We start from the raw sequence: 15,098 nt of genomic DNA, 5'->3' as shown, positions 1-15,098 counted from the left end.
ATGAAGTGTCATGCACCAGCGCCAGTGTGGTAATGGTCAGTCTGACTATATAGATCTGAATATGTTACCCTTCACCTCCCTTGCTTCAGAGCTCCGCCTCCAAACTTGGGCCGTTACCCAGAATCCTGCGAGATGTCAACGTGGCACTGGCCAACCCCTCCAGCCTCCAGCTGACCTCTGTGACCTCCATGACCTCCGTGACCCCTGACAGGATGGGCTCGCCTCCCGCTGGTGCCGGCTGCATCTCCAGTGGGCTGCAGAAGATGGTCATTGACAATGACCTTTCAGGGTAAGATCTGGGGGGAGAAAGGTCAAGTCAAGGTCAAACGTCCCCCTCTGCTTGTGCTCAAGATGTCCAATCAGTCCAATCACTGAAGGTTCTCTTCGCACACACTTGACGCATTCAGGAACACACACACACAGTGGAATTGTGCTAAGCATTGGCCAAGGATCAATACGACTAATTAGCCAGTGCTTGCATAAGCTGTGGTCTCAAAGCAGATTGTGTAAGTGTGTGTGTGTGTGTGTTTGCGTGTGTGTGCAAATGTGCAGGTGTGTGTGTGCGCTTTTGTGTTTGCATGTGTGTGTGCCTGCGGTTTTGCATGTGAGTTAGTGTGTACATGCTGTGTGTGTGTGTGTGTGAGTGGGTATTGGTCCGAACCCCACTGTTGCTATCGGGATGTCTGCATGCGTTGGAGGCCAAAGAGAATGAGCTCACCATGCCAACATAATTACATCCTATCTGAAGGGAGGGAGTAGGGAGAGAGAGAGAGAAAGAGAGAGGGGAGGGAGTGTGGCAGACTAGCCAGAATGTGTAGGGAGAGTAAGGAGGGAGAGGACAGAGGCAGTAGTAAAGAATCTAGAGAGAGGGAGAGAGGGTGATGGAGATTAGGTGGATATAAATCAAGCCTGTGGAGGTAATTGTTTCAAGACAATAAAGTCACCGTCTGGGCGGTAAAAGAGAGGATGATGAAAGAGGAGGGAGGGATGGAGAGGAGAGGAAAATGCAGGGGGCGGGGGGGAGGGGGGGGAGTGAGACAAGAGGAGAAGAGGCTGGCCAGTCTCAGGTTGCCTAGACAGTCCCCCTGCACAGGTAGAATATCATGTCTCAACAAGTCTCATCATGTCCACTCAGTTGAATGTGTGCGTGGTAGAGACATGCGTGTGGTGTGTAAAGCATCACGCATGTGTTTGATGTCCGTTTCAGACAGCTACCCTATGACTCATTGACCTCATGTCAAGAAATTCGCCTGCAGGCGAGACGGATATTGACATGCCCTTTACTAGTTCAGCTCAGTATTAAAAAACCTCTTCTATGTCTCTCTATCTTTCCTGCAACCCCGCTCTATTCTGCACTTCTCTCACCCCCCCATTTCTCTCTCTCTCTCTCTCTCTCTCTCTCTCTCTCTCTCTCTCTCTCTCTCTCTCTCTCTCTCTCTCTCTCTCTCTCTCGCACACACACACACACACACAAACATTACTCTATTTCTATTTCTTATCCTTTTTCCCTCTTTCCCCCATCTCTCTTTCACTCCATCTTTATGTCATACCTCCTTTGATCTTTTCTTTCTTTCTTCTTTCCCCTCTCCCTCCAGGTTAGTTGACTTTACCAGGTTGCCATCTCCTACACCAGAGAACAAGGACCTGTTCTTTGTGACCCGTGGTTCAGGGATCCAGCCCTCCCCGGCGCGCAGCTCCAGCTACTCCGAGTCCAACGAGCCCGACCTGGGCATGGCCAATGGCAACAAGAGCCTCTCCATGGTGGACCTCCAGGACCCACGTAGCTTGGAGGGGGGCTCCGGGGCGTCTGAAGGCCTGACCGAGGGCTCTGCTTCTGGGGTAGTTTGGTCAGCCAGGACCCCCCAGGGGAACATCCCTGGAGGTCCCACCCTGCGGAGGCCGGGCCAGACCCCGACCACGCCCGGGCCGGAGAACGCTCCGGGCCCTGGTCGGCCAGCCCAGCTGCTTGCCCCGCTGTCGTTCCAAAACCCCGTCTACCAGATGGCGGCTGGCCTTCCCGTGTCGCCGCGTGCCCTCCCGGACTCTGGCTCTGAGTGCCACAGCTCGGTCAGTTCCCATAGCAACAACGAGGATGGGCCCGGTGGTGGGGGGAAGCACTCATTTGTGAACCACGGAGGAGGAGGGGGCGGAGGGGGAGGTGGGGGAAGCAGCGGGGACGAATACGCGCGGCGCTCTGGGGAGTTCACCCGCCGGCAGCTGTCCCTGACCGAGACCCAGCACCAGCCCGGTGTTCCGCGCCAGAACAGCGCCGGCCCCCAGCGCCGAATAGACCAGCCCCCGCCCCCACAGAACGTCCTGAGGGGACGCACCCCCCCCACCCTGCTCAACAGTGGGCCCTACCCCCGCCCCTCCAGCGGCAGCATGATGTCATCATCGCCCGACTGGCCGGGCAGTGGGGCAAGGCTAAGGCAACAGTCGTCGTCATCAAAAGGGGACAGTCCCGAGACCAAGCAGAGGGCCCAACACAAACAGGTAGGGTAACGGTCACACACACACTGATTGTTGAAGCCTAAACAGTGTGTTCAGTAGCTGTGGGACTGCTGTCTAGACTAGCACAGTTGTTGTCATAGTTACTGCATAGCAACAACTTTTTTATCCAATACACAGAGAAAATAACAAAGAATAATTAATTAATCCCGTTATTCATAGACAGTGTGTGTGTGTGTGTGTTGCCTGATGACTAATTGTCATTTTGTCACTAATAACAGTAATCTTGTGATCTGGAACTGTCTCAACAATGTTCCCATGTAGCCATTCACTCTCTCTCACACACACACACACTGACACACACACACACTCATACTCAGACAAACATGCCTGGTCATGTGCAGATACACTTTAACATAAACACACACACATGCACGCTTCAGACACACAGTAATACACGTAATACACACATCTACCTTTTTTATTGCAAAGGTATTGTAATAGGGTATGCATTATGTGGTTAAGTCCTTCAGACGATTATGTCCTGTCATTAAAGACTCCCGTCGATGATTGCCCCCGGCAATCTCCTGTTGCCCCTGGGGATCTCTGGCCTGGAGGGGACAGAGAGGACATCTGCATTCCCAGAATCCCTTGCTCTTTCCCTAGGGACTCATTGATTTGTTGGCTCATTGATGATTGCCTAATCTATTGATTTGGTGTTACTTAGAGGTTAATGTGGTTGCAATTATGGAAAGTTGGGAAGATGAGAACCATGCTGACTCAATGTTCCTTTTTCCTGTCACCGTCACTGACCAACTCACTAACTAGCGGTTAACTACCTTGCTTATTAAATAACAATGTATCCTTGAACACAGCTTTGGTCTAGCACAAGTTAAAATGTTGCCTGGCAACACATTTAACTAACAAGCCAATGAGAGATCTTACATAGATTCAAATGAATTCAATGTTGAGTGTTTGAGATTCAGATATGCAGTGTGTTCAAAGGTTTCGGCTTCGAAGAGGAGCTTAAAAGTTCAGGCCTTGTGCTCTCTGTCGTCACAGTCCAAAGGTTCACCCTCCTATCACTCACACCTCTAATGATGCACACAGACACACGTGCACACACACACATACTTACTATACATACACATAGCTCTTTGTCTCTGTCTGTCTGTCTGTCTGTCTGTCTCTCTCTCTCTCTCTTTCTCTCTCTCTCTCTCTCTCTCTCTCTCTATCTCTCTCTTTCTCTCTCTCTCTCTCTCTCTCTCTCTCTCTCTCTCTCTCTCTCTCTCTCTCTCTCTCATATAATGGTTAATTCACTCCAAACGGTTGTGCTCACTGTAAGTCAGGATTACATTTTTACTACAGATGAATGAAGTGAATCTTCTGCCTCTCTCTGCCTCTCTCTCCATATTTTCTCTCTCCGACTTTCTCTCTCTATCTATCTTTGTTTCTCTCTCATACACACAGATCAACTCTCAGTTTGGTTGACTGCTAAGTGCCATCTGATTGAGACTAATTGGGGTGTATTGCCACACCTGAGCAGAGTGCTAACACAAAAATAGTCAGCCAATCAGAGGAAGCCTTTGAATCCACCCCCCCCAGTCTACCCATTTTTAATCTCATCACACTCCTAGCTGCTGTATCGCTGCTGTGTGTGTGTGTGTGTGTGTGTGTGTGTGTGTGTGTGTGTGTGTGTGTGTGTGTGTTTGTGTGTGTGCAGGAACACACATGATAATGTGATTTGTTGCTTTCACTTGCTTTCCCGTTTCATGGTTTCATACTTCCATGTGCATTTCAAGCTTTTCCCGTGTTGTGTGTAGGCGTGTGTATCTGTGTGTGTGTACATATGTGTGTGTGCGGCATTCGGCCCGGGCCCGGCTCATGTGTGTGTGTTGTGTTGGTTTCACTAGGCCCCCTCCCCAGTGCAGCCCAGTGCGTTGGACCGCACTGCCGCCTGGCTACTGAATATGAATGTGCAGTATTTAGACCAGGAGGGGATGGACCCAGAGTCCAGACACAGAGACCAGCTCACTCAGGCCGAAAAGGTAAAATCCTCGACCCACACCCCTGATACCACCCCCCCCACCCCCACCCCCACCCCCTCCCCCCTCAGTCTGACCCAAATTGACCTTGCCTTGACAGCCCTACCTTAATATTACCTCCTTCCCCACCTTGACAAACCTACCCCAATACCTCTTTAACTCACTTATTTATTGCCGCAGTACCTCACCCCTTCACCCCTTTCGGACCTCTAACACCACCCCTCCCCAACACCCTACAGCCTACCCCCTCTCTGTACCCAAACCTGCCTCAACCCGCACCCACACTCACAGTAACCCTGCATCGCAGACCAGTAAGTCTAACACCACTTTGAATGGTTTTAGGGATTTCAGCCCAATTCGAAAGGATATGTGCGTGTTGGCCTGCACATGTATGTTTTCGTGTGTGTGGATGCTCGCTAAACTCACTGCTACTGCTCAATCACTTGCTTCTCATCCCACCAGCGCTTACTGCCATCGGCTCTCAGCTCCTGTGATTTCGTTGGCTACTGACCAATCTCACGTCAATAGTCTTGACTACTGCCAATCACACAAGGCCTGTAGAGGGGCTGAACATGCACGTGGCCAATAAGGATTCTGCACAGCGCTGTGTGTGATTCAGACTATTGGCCACCAAGCATGGCAGCAATGCCAAGGATTATCTGAGATTGAGAGAGAAGAGCAGAGCTAATCAAGGACAGCAGAGGAGAGGAGAAAATAAAACAGGAGAGGATAAGAGAGGAGAGGAGAGAGGTGGAGACAAGACTGGAACTGTGTGTACTGCAGGTCAGAACAAGGTCGGAGGTAATGCATTCACACCCCTGGTGCTTTTCACACACTCACTCTGCTTTGAAGACATTGCGATGTGTGCTCGATGGTGTATTCAGGGGGTGAATAGAAATTATAGCCCTGACAGAGAGAGACAGCGAATGATGGAGACACTGGGAGAGCTAGAGAGAGAGAACGCCGAGGAGATGGAACGGGAGTTGAAAAGCCTTTATGAATGAGAGATGAGATAGGGAGGATTTGACAACTTCTTATTACTGCTCCTCCATTTCATCTGGCAGGTAGCAATGTATTAAACACCTCCAAGAGGAGGGAAGGAAGGGGGAAATGGGGAGAGTGGAGGCAATGTGGAGACAGGAGAAGGGTAGCCAAGTAGAAGAAGGAGACACGTTAGACACCATTTTCAAAGAGAGAAAGGGGAGGAAGGTGAGTGAAGAGAGGAGAGGGTGAGCCAAGAAAAAGAAAGGGTGAGCGAGATAGAGATGCATGGGATGTCACTTTGTCTCTGGGGGAGAGTGTGACAGAATGTAGAGAATATGAGGAACAGAGAAAATGACTGGTGGAGGTCACTGTTCTTCCTCAAGGGGTTGGGTAATAAAATAATGTTCCAGTAGTGGGGGGTAGGAGAGAGAGAAAGAGAGTAAGGGAGGGAGGGAGGGAGGGAGGGAGGGAGGGAGGGAGGGAGGGAGGGAGGGAGGGAGGGAGGGAGGGAGGGAGGGAGGGAGGGAGGGAGGGAGGGAGGGAGGGAGGGAGGGAGGGAGGGAGGGAGGGAGGGAGGGAGGGGGAAAGAGAGTAGTAGAGAAAGAGAGAGAGGCAAAGTGAAAAGGAGAAGGGCAAGGTGACAGCAGAAGATAGATGGTCTTCATGTAGGATAATGGAATCTGATCATTCAGAGTCTCCAGACAGGTTGTGTCCTACACCTCTCTTCTCATTGAATAAACCTGCCACATCACAGGGTTATGTCTGTCTAGGTTGTCTGCATTGCATCATCAGAGGAACTGCCAGTGAATATATACAGCACATAAAGAAACTGAACATACAGTATACTTTTTCCTTAAAGTAGTGAACTTTTTTTGAGAAAGGTAACAGTTAGTGTGTGAGACCATGCTAGTTAGTGTATTAGACCTTTTAGTTACTATGTCAGAGACCAAGTATGTTAGTGTATGTTAGGCCATGTTAGTGTTCGTTAGACTATGTTGGATAGTGTATGTTAGACCATGTCAGTTAGAATGTTACAAGTCTGTAGACCATATGGGTTTGGCCATAGTTTTGGCCAGTTTACTGCAAGGTATTCAATGGGCCATATACACACCCAGAGCCAGAACGGATTCCCTTTTAAGTCCACACACTGGTCAAGGAGAGGTTTAACTGGATTATACACACACCACACACACACTCACACACCAGCTGGAGCTGCGGAGGTCAAATCCCTCTCCCCCCTCACATTCGCCCCCCCTCCCTTCGCCCCTCTCTTTCTGTCTCCCTGGATCAGTGCCCAGTGTAAGCCATATCTCTTCCGTCCGAGGTTGGTGCGGCGGCGGTGGGGGGGGGGGTATAAAAGTCTGCACGCTGCTGAGAACTAGGACAGGGTCGAGCAGCACACTCTCTCCTCCATCTCAGAAGTACACTAAGTCATTCCTAGGCTGGAACTAGTGAAACAACAGTGTTTCTAGGACCGGTCCCACCTCCAGACCCCCAGAGTTTGAGCTGCCCAGAAATGTCGGCCACTGGTCCACTTGATGGGTAGACTGATAACAACGTCACTAAGGGAGGAGCGGGGGAAGCTGATCATGCAATCATCGAGGCCAGGAGGAGATGAAGATAATGACGGGTGTAATGATGATTGTGATGATTATGAGGAGAACGATGATGTGGATGGTGGAGACGGTGATTGAGATGACTGTTATTGTTTGGGAAACTGGACACTTTTCCCCACGTTTTTTGCTGGTGGGAAAGTTCTTCACTTTCAAGATGTTTTTTTGTTGTTGAAAAGGAGGATGACAATGATGACAAGGCTTTGTTCAGATGGGGTGTCTATTGATATTGGTGTTGCTTATGATGCCAATGGTTGAGAAGATGTGCTAAGGATGATGATGATGATGAAGATGAGAATGATAGTCATGAATGATGATGACACTTATCGAAAGGACAGAAAAAAGATGATGATGTTGATCATGATGATGAAGGCCCCAACCCCTCTGATCAGTACCAGCAGGAGATCGTGGTTCTACAGGAGAAGCTGCGTGCGTCGGTCCAGAAGCTAGAGGAGTACGAGGCCTGTCTGAAGGGGCAGGACGAGCAGGCCCAGAAGGTTCTGATGGAGTACCAGGCCCGTCTGGAGGAGTCAGAGGAACGCCTGCGTAGGCAGCAGGATGACAAGGACCTGCAGATGAAGGGCATCATCAGCAGGTGTGTGTGTGGGGGGGGGGGGGGTTGTTAAAATATTCTTAAGGGGACCAGAATTCCCCTCAAGAATAGTAAAACAAGGAACATTTCTTTATCCTCACAAGTGCTATTTCTAGTGGGAGTAGGGAGAGGGTTAGACTTAGTGTTAGGGTTAAAATGACATTAAAGGTTTGGATTAGGAGTTAAGGATAGGTTTAGGGTTAGGGAAAACAGGAGTGAGTCCCCACAAGAATAGCAATACATACTTGTGTGTGTGTGTGCTGACCTGAAGAATACCTGAAAAATCTGAGAAAGAGAGAGAGCGAGTGAGGGAGAGAAAGAAGGAGGAACACAGAAAGAGTGTAAGTTAAGACATTATCTGGACTGTGTGTGTGTTTGTGCGCCCGTGTGTGTCCCTGATGTTATCTCCTTAGCGTTGACGGCAGAAGACGTGCTACTTCCCTGTTCCCTTCAGATCTCTATCAGGCTGCACTTTGCAAACTCAATTAGAGCTAAAGAGCCAGAAATACACACACAAATGCAAACACACACCTCACAAACTCAAGGTTTAGGCTGTCTTGTTTAACCCTCAGGTGATTTAGCACACCACGCGCTGACACACACTTCTATTATCAAACAAACCATTCGTCTCTTCTAACATTTCTGTGCATGTGTGTTTGTGGAGGTTAATGTCTGTTGAGGAGGAACTGAAGAAGGACCACTCGGACATGCAAGCAGTAGTGGACTCAAAGCAAAAGATCATTGATGCCCAGGTAAGTCAGAACAGCAGAACACACATATCACTGGTTTTGTTGGGGTCGGCGTGACTACCAGAACTTGACCAGAACTGACTTGGGTAGAGGCTTTAGTTGTACTGACTCAGCAGACAGTGGTCCAGCATGGTTCTGAATGTGGATGTGTGTAGGAGAAGCAGTCTGTTAGAGTACATTTCCGGTCAGGCTAGAAATGCACACAGAATTGTTCGAGCCCAAGCAGGGGCGTGTTCAGTCTGTCCAACAGACTGTGATATATCCCTGTGTGCACACATGCGTGTTTGCATGTGATTAAAGCACAGGAAGTGTGACAGAACATGGAAATACATGCAGATGTTTAATTCATAACCGTCAGAGCGTGTGTGTGTGTGTGTGTGTGTGTGTGTGTGTGTGTGTGTGTGTGTCTGTGTGTCTGTGTGTCTGTGTGTTGTGTGCAGGGCCGTTGCTGGGAATCCCGGGCCCCATGACAAAATATATGCCCGGGCCCAGTCATTGCTACAGACATATGAAAACCCACACAGTAATGGGCCACCTCCAAGCCATGGGCCCCGCTATTCATATCCACCATTGCCCTGATGCGATGGCCCTGTGTGTGTTTGTGTGTGCAGGGCTCTGTTGATCTCTCACCTCAACTGCGTGTCACAAGGGGACTTACTGTATATTGATAACCTCATTCTTCATCCTGCCTGCTCACACCTTCTGTTTACATCACATCTAGGGTTGCCACCCGTCCCTTAAAATACGGAATCGTCCCGTATTTTTGAATAAAATAGCGCGTCCCGTTTTGAATAAATACGGGACGGGGTTTGTCCCATATTTTCTGAGTTGTCTTCAATGCAGCATCCCATGCAAATCATCCCACCGGCATTCTGTGAAGACTCGTCCTATTCTGCCCCTGATCGGGTAATACTCGCTGCCATCGTTGGTTTGATCACGTTCACAGCCAATCAGAGGCAGAGGAAGGCGGGTCTCTTGGTGTAGAGTCGATTTGAAAGAATGGCGGAGGCAGGTCCAGATTAGCCTGGCTCTGCCCTCCTACGTACTTCCGCTCAATTTTGATTTTGCTTCTGTACTAGGTCTGGCCATGAGGTACACAAGTCAGATGTCTCCGGTTAATTTTCTACCGGCCAATCAGCGAACAGAGGGAGTGGCTGAGAACGATGACGTTGATGTCGTGCCCTAGTTTGTGTTTTAGTTCCCTAATGGCGGCGGAGAGAGATGCGAGCAGAGCCATTCGGTCCGTTGTGGCAACGCTGCCGAATATCCATAAGCTAAAGCCAGAGCAAGAACAAGTTTTGCTGAGTTTTGTTGGTGGCCATGATGTTGTGGCCCTCCTCCCCACGTTGTTCGGGAACAGTTTGATTTTCCAGCTACGGCAGCTAGCTCTGTTACAGTAGTGGTGAAGGAATTGGCTAAGGCGAACGCTAGCGATTGGTTATGGCAGATCAGAGTGGCTCTGGGCAGATCCAATTGTTTTAAACTTCAACAGAGTACCCGCCTACAAGGAAGTCAACGCTTGTCAATGGAGCGAGGCCAGACTCTCTGTAAAAATGAAATGTACGAGAGTCTGGTTAGGACCAGGCTAGGTCCAGATACCCCCCACGTAATAAGAAGCACACTTATAAAAGGAAGTAGGCTTGACATGCCCCAACACTGCACACTACTACTTCTGGTCCACTGATGTTATCATGTTCATGGTGTTCATGGAAGATCATTTGCAAGTCTCCTGCACTATATCTATTTTTTCCAATATACTTTTTTGAGTATCAAAACATGTGTTTAATTTAAGTTAATAAGTTATGGATATGTTAATTTAATAAGTTAATAAAATATGGTTCTCACAAGTACCTCCAAAAGCCAATTTGTTGTGGTCTCACTGTAAAACTTTGTTGGCCTATGTTTATTATCGTCATAGCCGTGTATTCAGCTATGACGATATGACCACTTGAGTTGTGATAGAGAGAGACTGAGGGCATCTGTTCAAACTGATAGTAGTGTCACGGTAGCTAGCTGACTAGCTATGTGTTAGTTGGTAACTAGTTATGTCCTCGCTTCATAACTAGACACATTATGTGCAAGATACTGTAGCTAGCACATTATGCACTGGCTATGTGCTAGCCGGTTAGCTAGCTATCTGCTAGCTAGTTAGCTGGCAAATTGAGATTCAGACAGAGTTGTGAGGTGGAGGGTTACAATATGCTAAATTTAATGTCACTCAGGAGAATTGTTAGCAATGAGCTCTCACATGCGACACAGCTCAGAGGTCACACACACTATCAGACCACACATTGATACACTTTCAAGCCCTAGTAACAAAAGTTTTTCTAACACACAACACAAACATAGCCCATCATATCCTCACACCACAGTAATGAGATTTTGCATTCAACAAACAAGCAGTGCTTAGCAGTGTGGCTTCTAGGCGAGTAAACAGAGAGGGAAATAGAAAAACAGAGAGAAAGATAAAGAGTAGTCTATCAGAGTAAAGCTTGGGTGGATAAATGTGGGCAATTATGGAGTCTGTTTGTATGCATGGCATGCTCTGGCCAATTCTTTGATGTCTTAAATTTTTCTGTGTTTTCCCCCTTCTATCCTTGTGTGTGTGTGTGTGTGTGTGTGTGTGTGTGTGTGTGTGTGTGTGTGTGTGTGTGTGTGTGTGTGTGTGTGTGTGTGTGTGTGTACAGGAGAAGCGCATAGCATCTCTAGATGCAGCCAACGCTCGCCTGATGAGCGCCTTGACCCAACTAAAGGAACGTTACAGCATGCAAAACCAGAGGAACGGCATCTCTCCCACCAACCCCAGCAAGCTGCAGATCACTGAGAACGGAGAGTTCCGGAACAGTAGCAACTGCTAGACAGACAGAACAGAGAGACTGTGTGTGTTGCGTATATGCGTGTATGTTTGCATGTGTGTGTGTGTGTGTGTCATTGGGAATGAGGTGCTTGTTGAGGACACTTCCATTTAAGGACGTATCACAGTTGTGTTTGGAAATCACTGTGAGGGCCAGAGGAGAGGAGGCGAGACTTCAGTTGTCAAACAGAAAACAAGACAAGGACAGCAAAGGGACTTTGCTGACTAACGTTCAGTGAGAGGACGATGGTCTGAGGAGGCAGGAAAAGCATGTAGATATTGAACTTCGTCAATCAACCGATTTGGATGTTTCCATTGGATGTATGCAGTTGCCGGGACAATTTCAGACATTGGCCCATGTTTGGGACAAACCACTATATAATCACACAATGTCTGTCAAAGTCTCTCACCCTGAAAACCCTTCTCTCCTCCTCTTCCTCTCTTCCTTTTTTATAAACACCAGGTTATGCGGGCAGTGTAAAATAAAAAGAACTGCATCAACAAAACAATATGATAGAAAGCCTGAAAGAAAAAATAGCATTTAAAAAAAAAGTTTCATTTAGATGTTATGTTCTTTTAAAAAACCAAATAGGAGCTTCGAAGAGGTTTTTAGTCCTGAACAATCAACTTTTTCTCCTCAACGTCTTTGGGTGTGTTCCAAAGTGCCCTCGCTGGCCCCATCCCCCTTGTTCCCTGTGTGCTGCACTTTTTGAAAGTTCTTGGTACAGGAAACGCCTTAAGTAAAGAACACACCCCGACTCCCTCAATCTCCCCAACGTCCCCTGCAAAAAAGGCACAACTTATACTGTGGATTTATAAAGGAAAAAATATATTATATAAATACATATAATAATGTATAAGGATTAACTCTAAAGTAAATGAAACAATGTTAGACTATATTCATTACATTTGATATAGATGGATGAATTTCTTTCTTTTTGTCTCATACATGATGTAACTATATTTGATATTCTTGGTTATGAACACAGACCTATTCAGAGGAGTCAGAGTTGTATATTCATCCCATATGAGAGTATGACCCTGTCAGTCTATTTAGTGGGCCTTGAGGGAAAAGTGAGTAGCACCAGTCAAAAACAAGTTAGGAACCAGCCAGGAAAATCTGTCTGCTTTCTAATACTCTTCATTATTAGTGTACTGTAGAGACACTGTGTGTTTGGGTCCACAAATTGCTATGCAGGTGACTGCAAAGATCTCTCCTAACAGTGTGGCTTGCACTTTGTGAAACACAGACATCATTAGAGGTGGATATGGTTCGTTGTCAGACCTTGCAGCCCTAGATGAGACAGTGTTTGGGGCAGGTTCTACTGTGAGGCGGGGCTGGTCTGCAAGTCATGGTGGTGGTGCTAGTCACTGCTCTGGCCCTGAGAGGTCGATAAAAACCTCTCCGGTTCATAAAGAGGTTTTAAAAAACCTGCTACGTTAATGTGATGTCTGATGTTTGTGTGTCCCTTCAGAGATTGGGACCGGTCACTTTTCGTCTGTGAAGCCCTGTAGCACAAAAGGGAGAAGAGAGACACACATACACTGGACTGGTGTGGGCCGTCTGATACAGATGCCTCCCATGTTATGATCTCACTCCACAACTCTCCTGTTAGACAGCATGCTGCATCAGACTGTGACTCCATGTAGCTTTACTCCATGTCTCTCTTTTCTCTCTTTCTCTTCCATACTCTCTCTTTCTCTCTCTCTTTATTCTGAATGTGTAGAGGCTACTCTACTTCAGTTGGTCTTAAAGTGGGTTCAGTCCCTCTGAATGATCCTAGCTCCCTAAGGCTTGCCATGGCATTTCAGCATCTATATTTTGTATATTTTTGTACTCCCTTTTCTTACCTTTACAGACTGAATACGAGTGAGAATTTGCATGCTTCATCCTGGCGCCATAGAGCCAATCGCAGTGCCAGAAACACCATTTTTTTTAAGTTGCCAATATAGGAAAATTCAGATTTTTTCTTCTTCTGTTACTTGATTGGCTTGGGCATACAGTAAAGACAGTGGCTATATTATAACACTGCGTTGTATCGATGGGGCAGTCAGATTGAGATTGAATGTGTAAATAAAATGGTCATGATATTTTTACCTAATGTTATTACAAAGAGAACTTTTTTTGTTGTAAATGTAACTTGTTGTGTTCAAACTCTCCTGTATCCTTGTAGCTTCATGGATATTGTAAATAGTCTCACCCTCCTGTCATCTGCTCTCTGTTTCCCTTGCTTCACCTCACCTTCACTGTCACATTGTTGTTTTTGTAACAAAGGACACCATTTTCATAATATCAGAAGCAACCAGAAGCATCTCCATCTTTGTCAGAGCGTGGGCGGCTGGGTCCGGACGTCCGTACATCCACCAATTAAATCAATCGATACTCAAGCACAACCTCACTTCCTGTCAGTACACTGCAGTGTCCGGTCCATGAACACATACAACATTAAATACAGTCGATCTGTGAGAGGCACATGACGACAACGCAGGGAAGTGCCGTCCAGGCCCACTTAGGCAATCATTTATTAGTGAATAGTTGTGTTGTTTAATGATAAGATGGGAATACATAGTCCCCCACTGGGCCTGGACTGAAGTCAGCCAACACACACAGTGTCCCAAGAATGCCCACCTCACCAGGCACCTCAATGCCAGGGAGATGCCAAACATGAATGATCCGTCAAACGATCTACCACCATTATCAGTACATGCCACCCATACCAATCCCACCCTGTGTATGCCAGTCCATTACAAACGTCATAGTTCACTCCTTTGCATTAGGTCTACTCATCCTCCACCTCTCCTCACGCGATTAATGAGAAAATGACAGAGAACCAGAGATGGTAGTGATGGACATACTGTACAGAGACTATACACCCACTACCATCCCCAATACTTAACAGAGGTTATACAATCCCTAACATACCCATACAGAGCAGACAGTTCTAAGAAATAATTAGATCTATAATTAAAAAAATATAAATCTATAAATAAAGTAAGAGATGTTGTATGTTTTCTAATATCTTGTAGAAAATACTTTTTGTAAGTATGTTGAAAGTAAAGTATTTGCTGGACGACAGTGACAAAAACAATAATGTACAGTACAGAGGAATTTGTTTTGTGTTGACAATGAAAATTATGTGGCTGTGCAATTTATGTACATTTGCAACTAGACTTATTAAAGTTTTATTTAGCTATTTTAAATCCCACATCTACTGCATTTTTGCTTGTGTTTGTGCCAAACTATAACCAGTACATCATGCCAAAGTAAACTAGGTTGTCACAGCTGAATCTGGAGACAGTTCATTCAAATGAAACCTTGCATTTACACGTACTGTATATGAATGGTGACTCGTGACTGAGAAAGAAGTAGAAAGGGCACAAGAGATGTACAGAGCGGAGGGAGACTGAAAGAGATTTTCTCAGTGAGACTGACCTACATATAGCCTAATTGTTATTCCTCTCAGCAGAGAGTGGAGAGGTGAGAAGAGGAAGGAGAAAGGAGAAAGAAGAGGAGGGGATGACTAAGGGAGGGACACCCGACACCAGAGGGATGCTAGGCTAAACTGACAACATCCAGTTTACCGCTGAGGGTGATATGCTGTGTGTACTTTATATCAAAGAACATCAGCACGCATCAGCATGAGACTACCTAAATCACAGAGGCACTCAAGCACTGTGAAATCATGGCACCCTACGCATGTTTTAGAACATTCACATCACCGGAGATCAAAGCTGGTAGCAACTCTGCTCCTCAAACCTCCATGTGCGGCACCACAGAGCAGCGCAAAGCTGAATGGACATGTCTTCTTGGAG

The 15,098-nt window shown here is 47.0% G+C and overlaps 1 protein-coding gene across 1 annotated transcript in view; it reads left to right on the top strand.

The window, feature by feature from the left end:
- The window catches only part of LOC136956194 (disabled homolog 2-interacting protein-like), a gene marked incomplete in the record, with an annotated part of 129,036 nt that extends 114,550 nt beyond the window's left edge, over nt 1–14,486 (top strand). Inside the window, 6 exon segments of the mRNA XM_067250064.1 lie at nt 90–289; nt 1,596–2,493; nt 4,362–4,496; nt 7,483–7,685; nt 8,347–8,434; nt 11,119–14,486. Of these exon segments, the coding sequence (XP_067106165.1) occupies nt 90–289; nt 1,596–2,493; nt 4,362–4,496; nt 7,483–7,685; nt 8,347–8,434; nt 11,119–11,289 (1,695 nt within the window).
- Nucleotides 14,487–15,098: the final 612 nt, after the last annotated feature.

This window comes from Osmerus mordax, chromosome 14 (genome assembly GCF_038355195.1).
Source record: "Osmerus mordax isolate fOsmMor3 chromosome 14, fOsmMor3.pri, whole genome shotgun sequence".
Lineage (NCBI taxonomy): Eukaryota > Metazoa > Chordata > Actinopteri > Osmeriformes > Osmeridae > Osmerus > Osmerus mordax.
The sequence above is the reverse complement of the archived record's forward strand: the minus strand, read 5'-3'. Positions and strand labels throughout refer to the sequence as shown.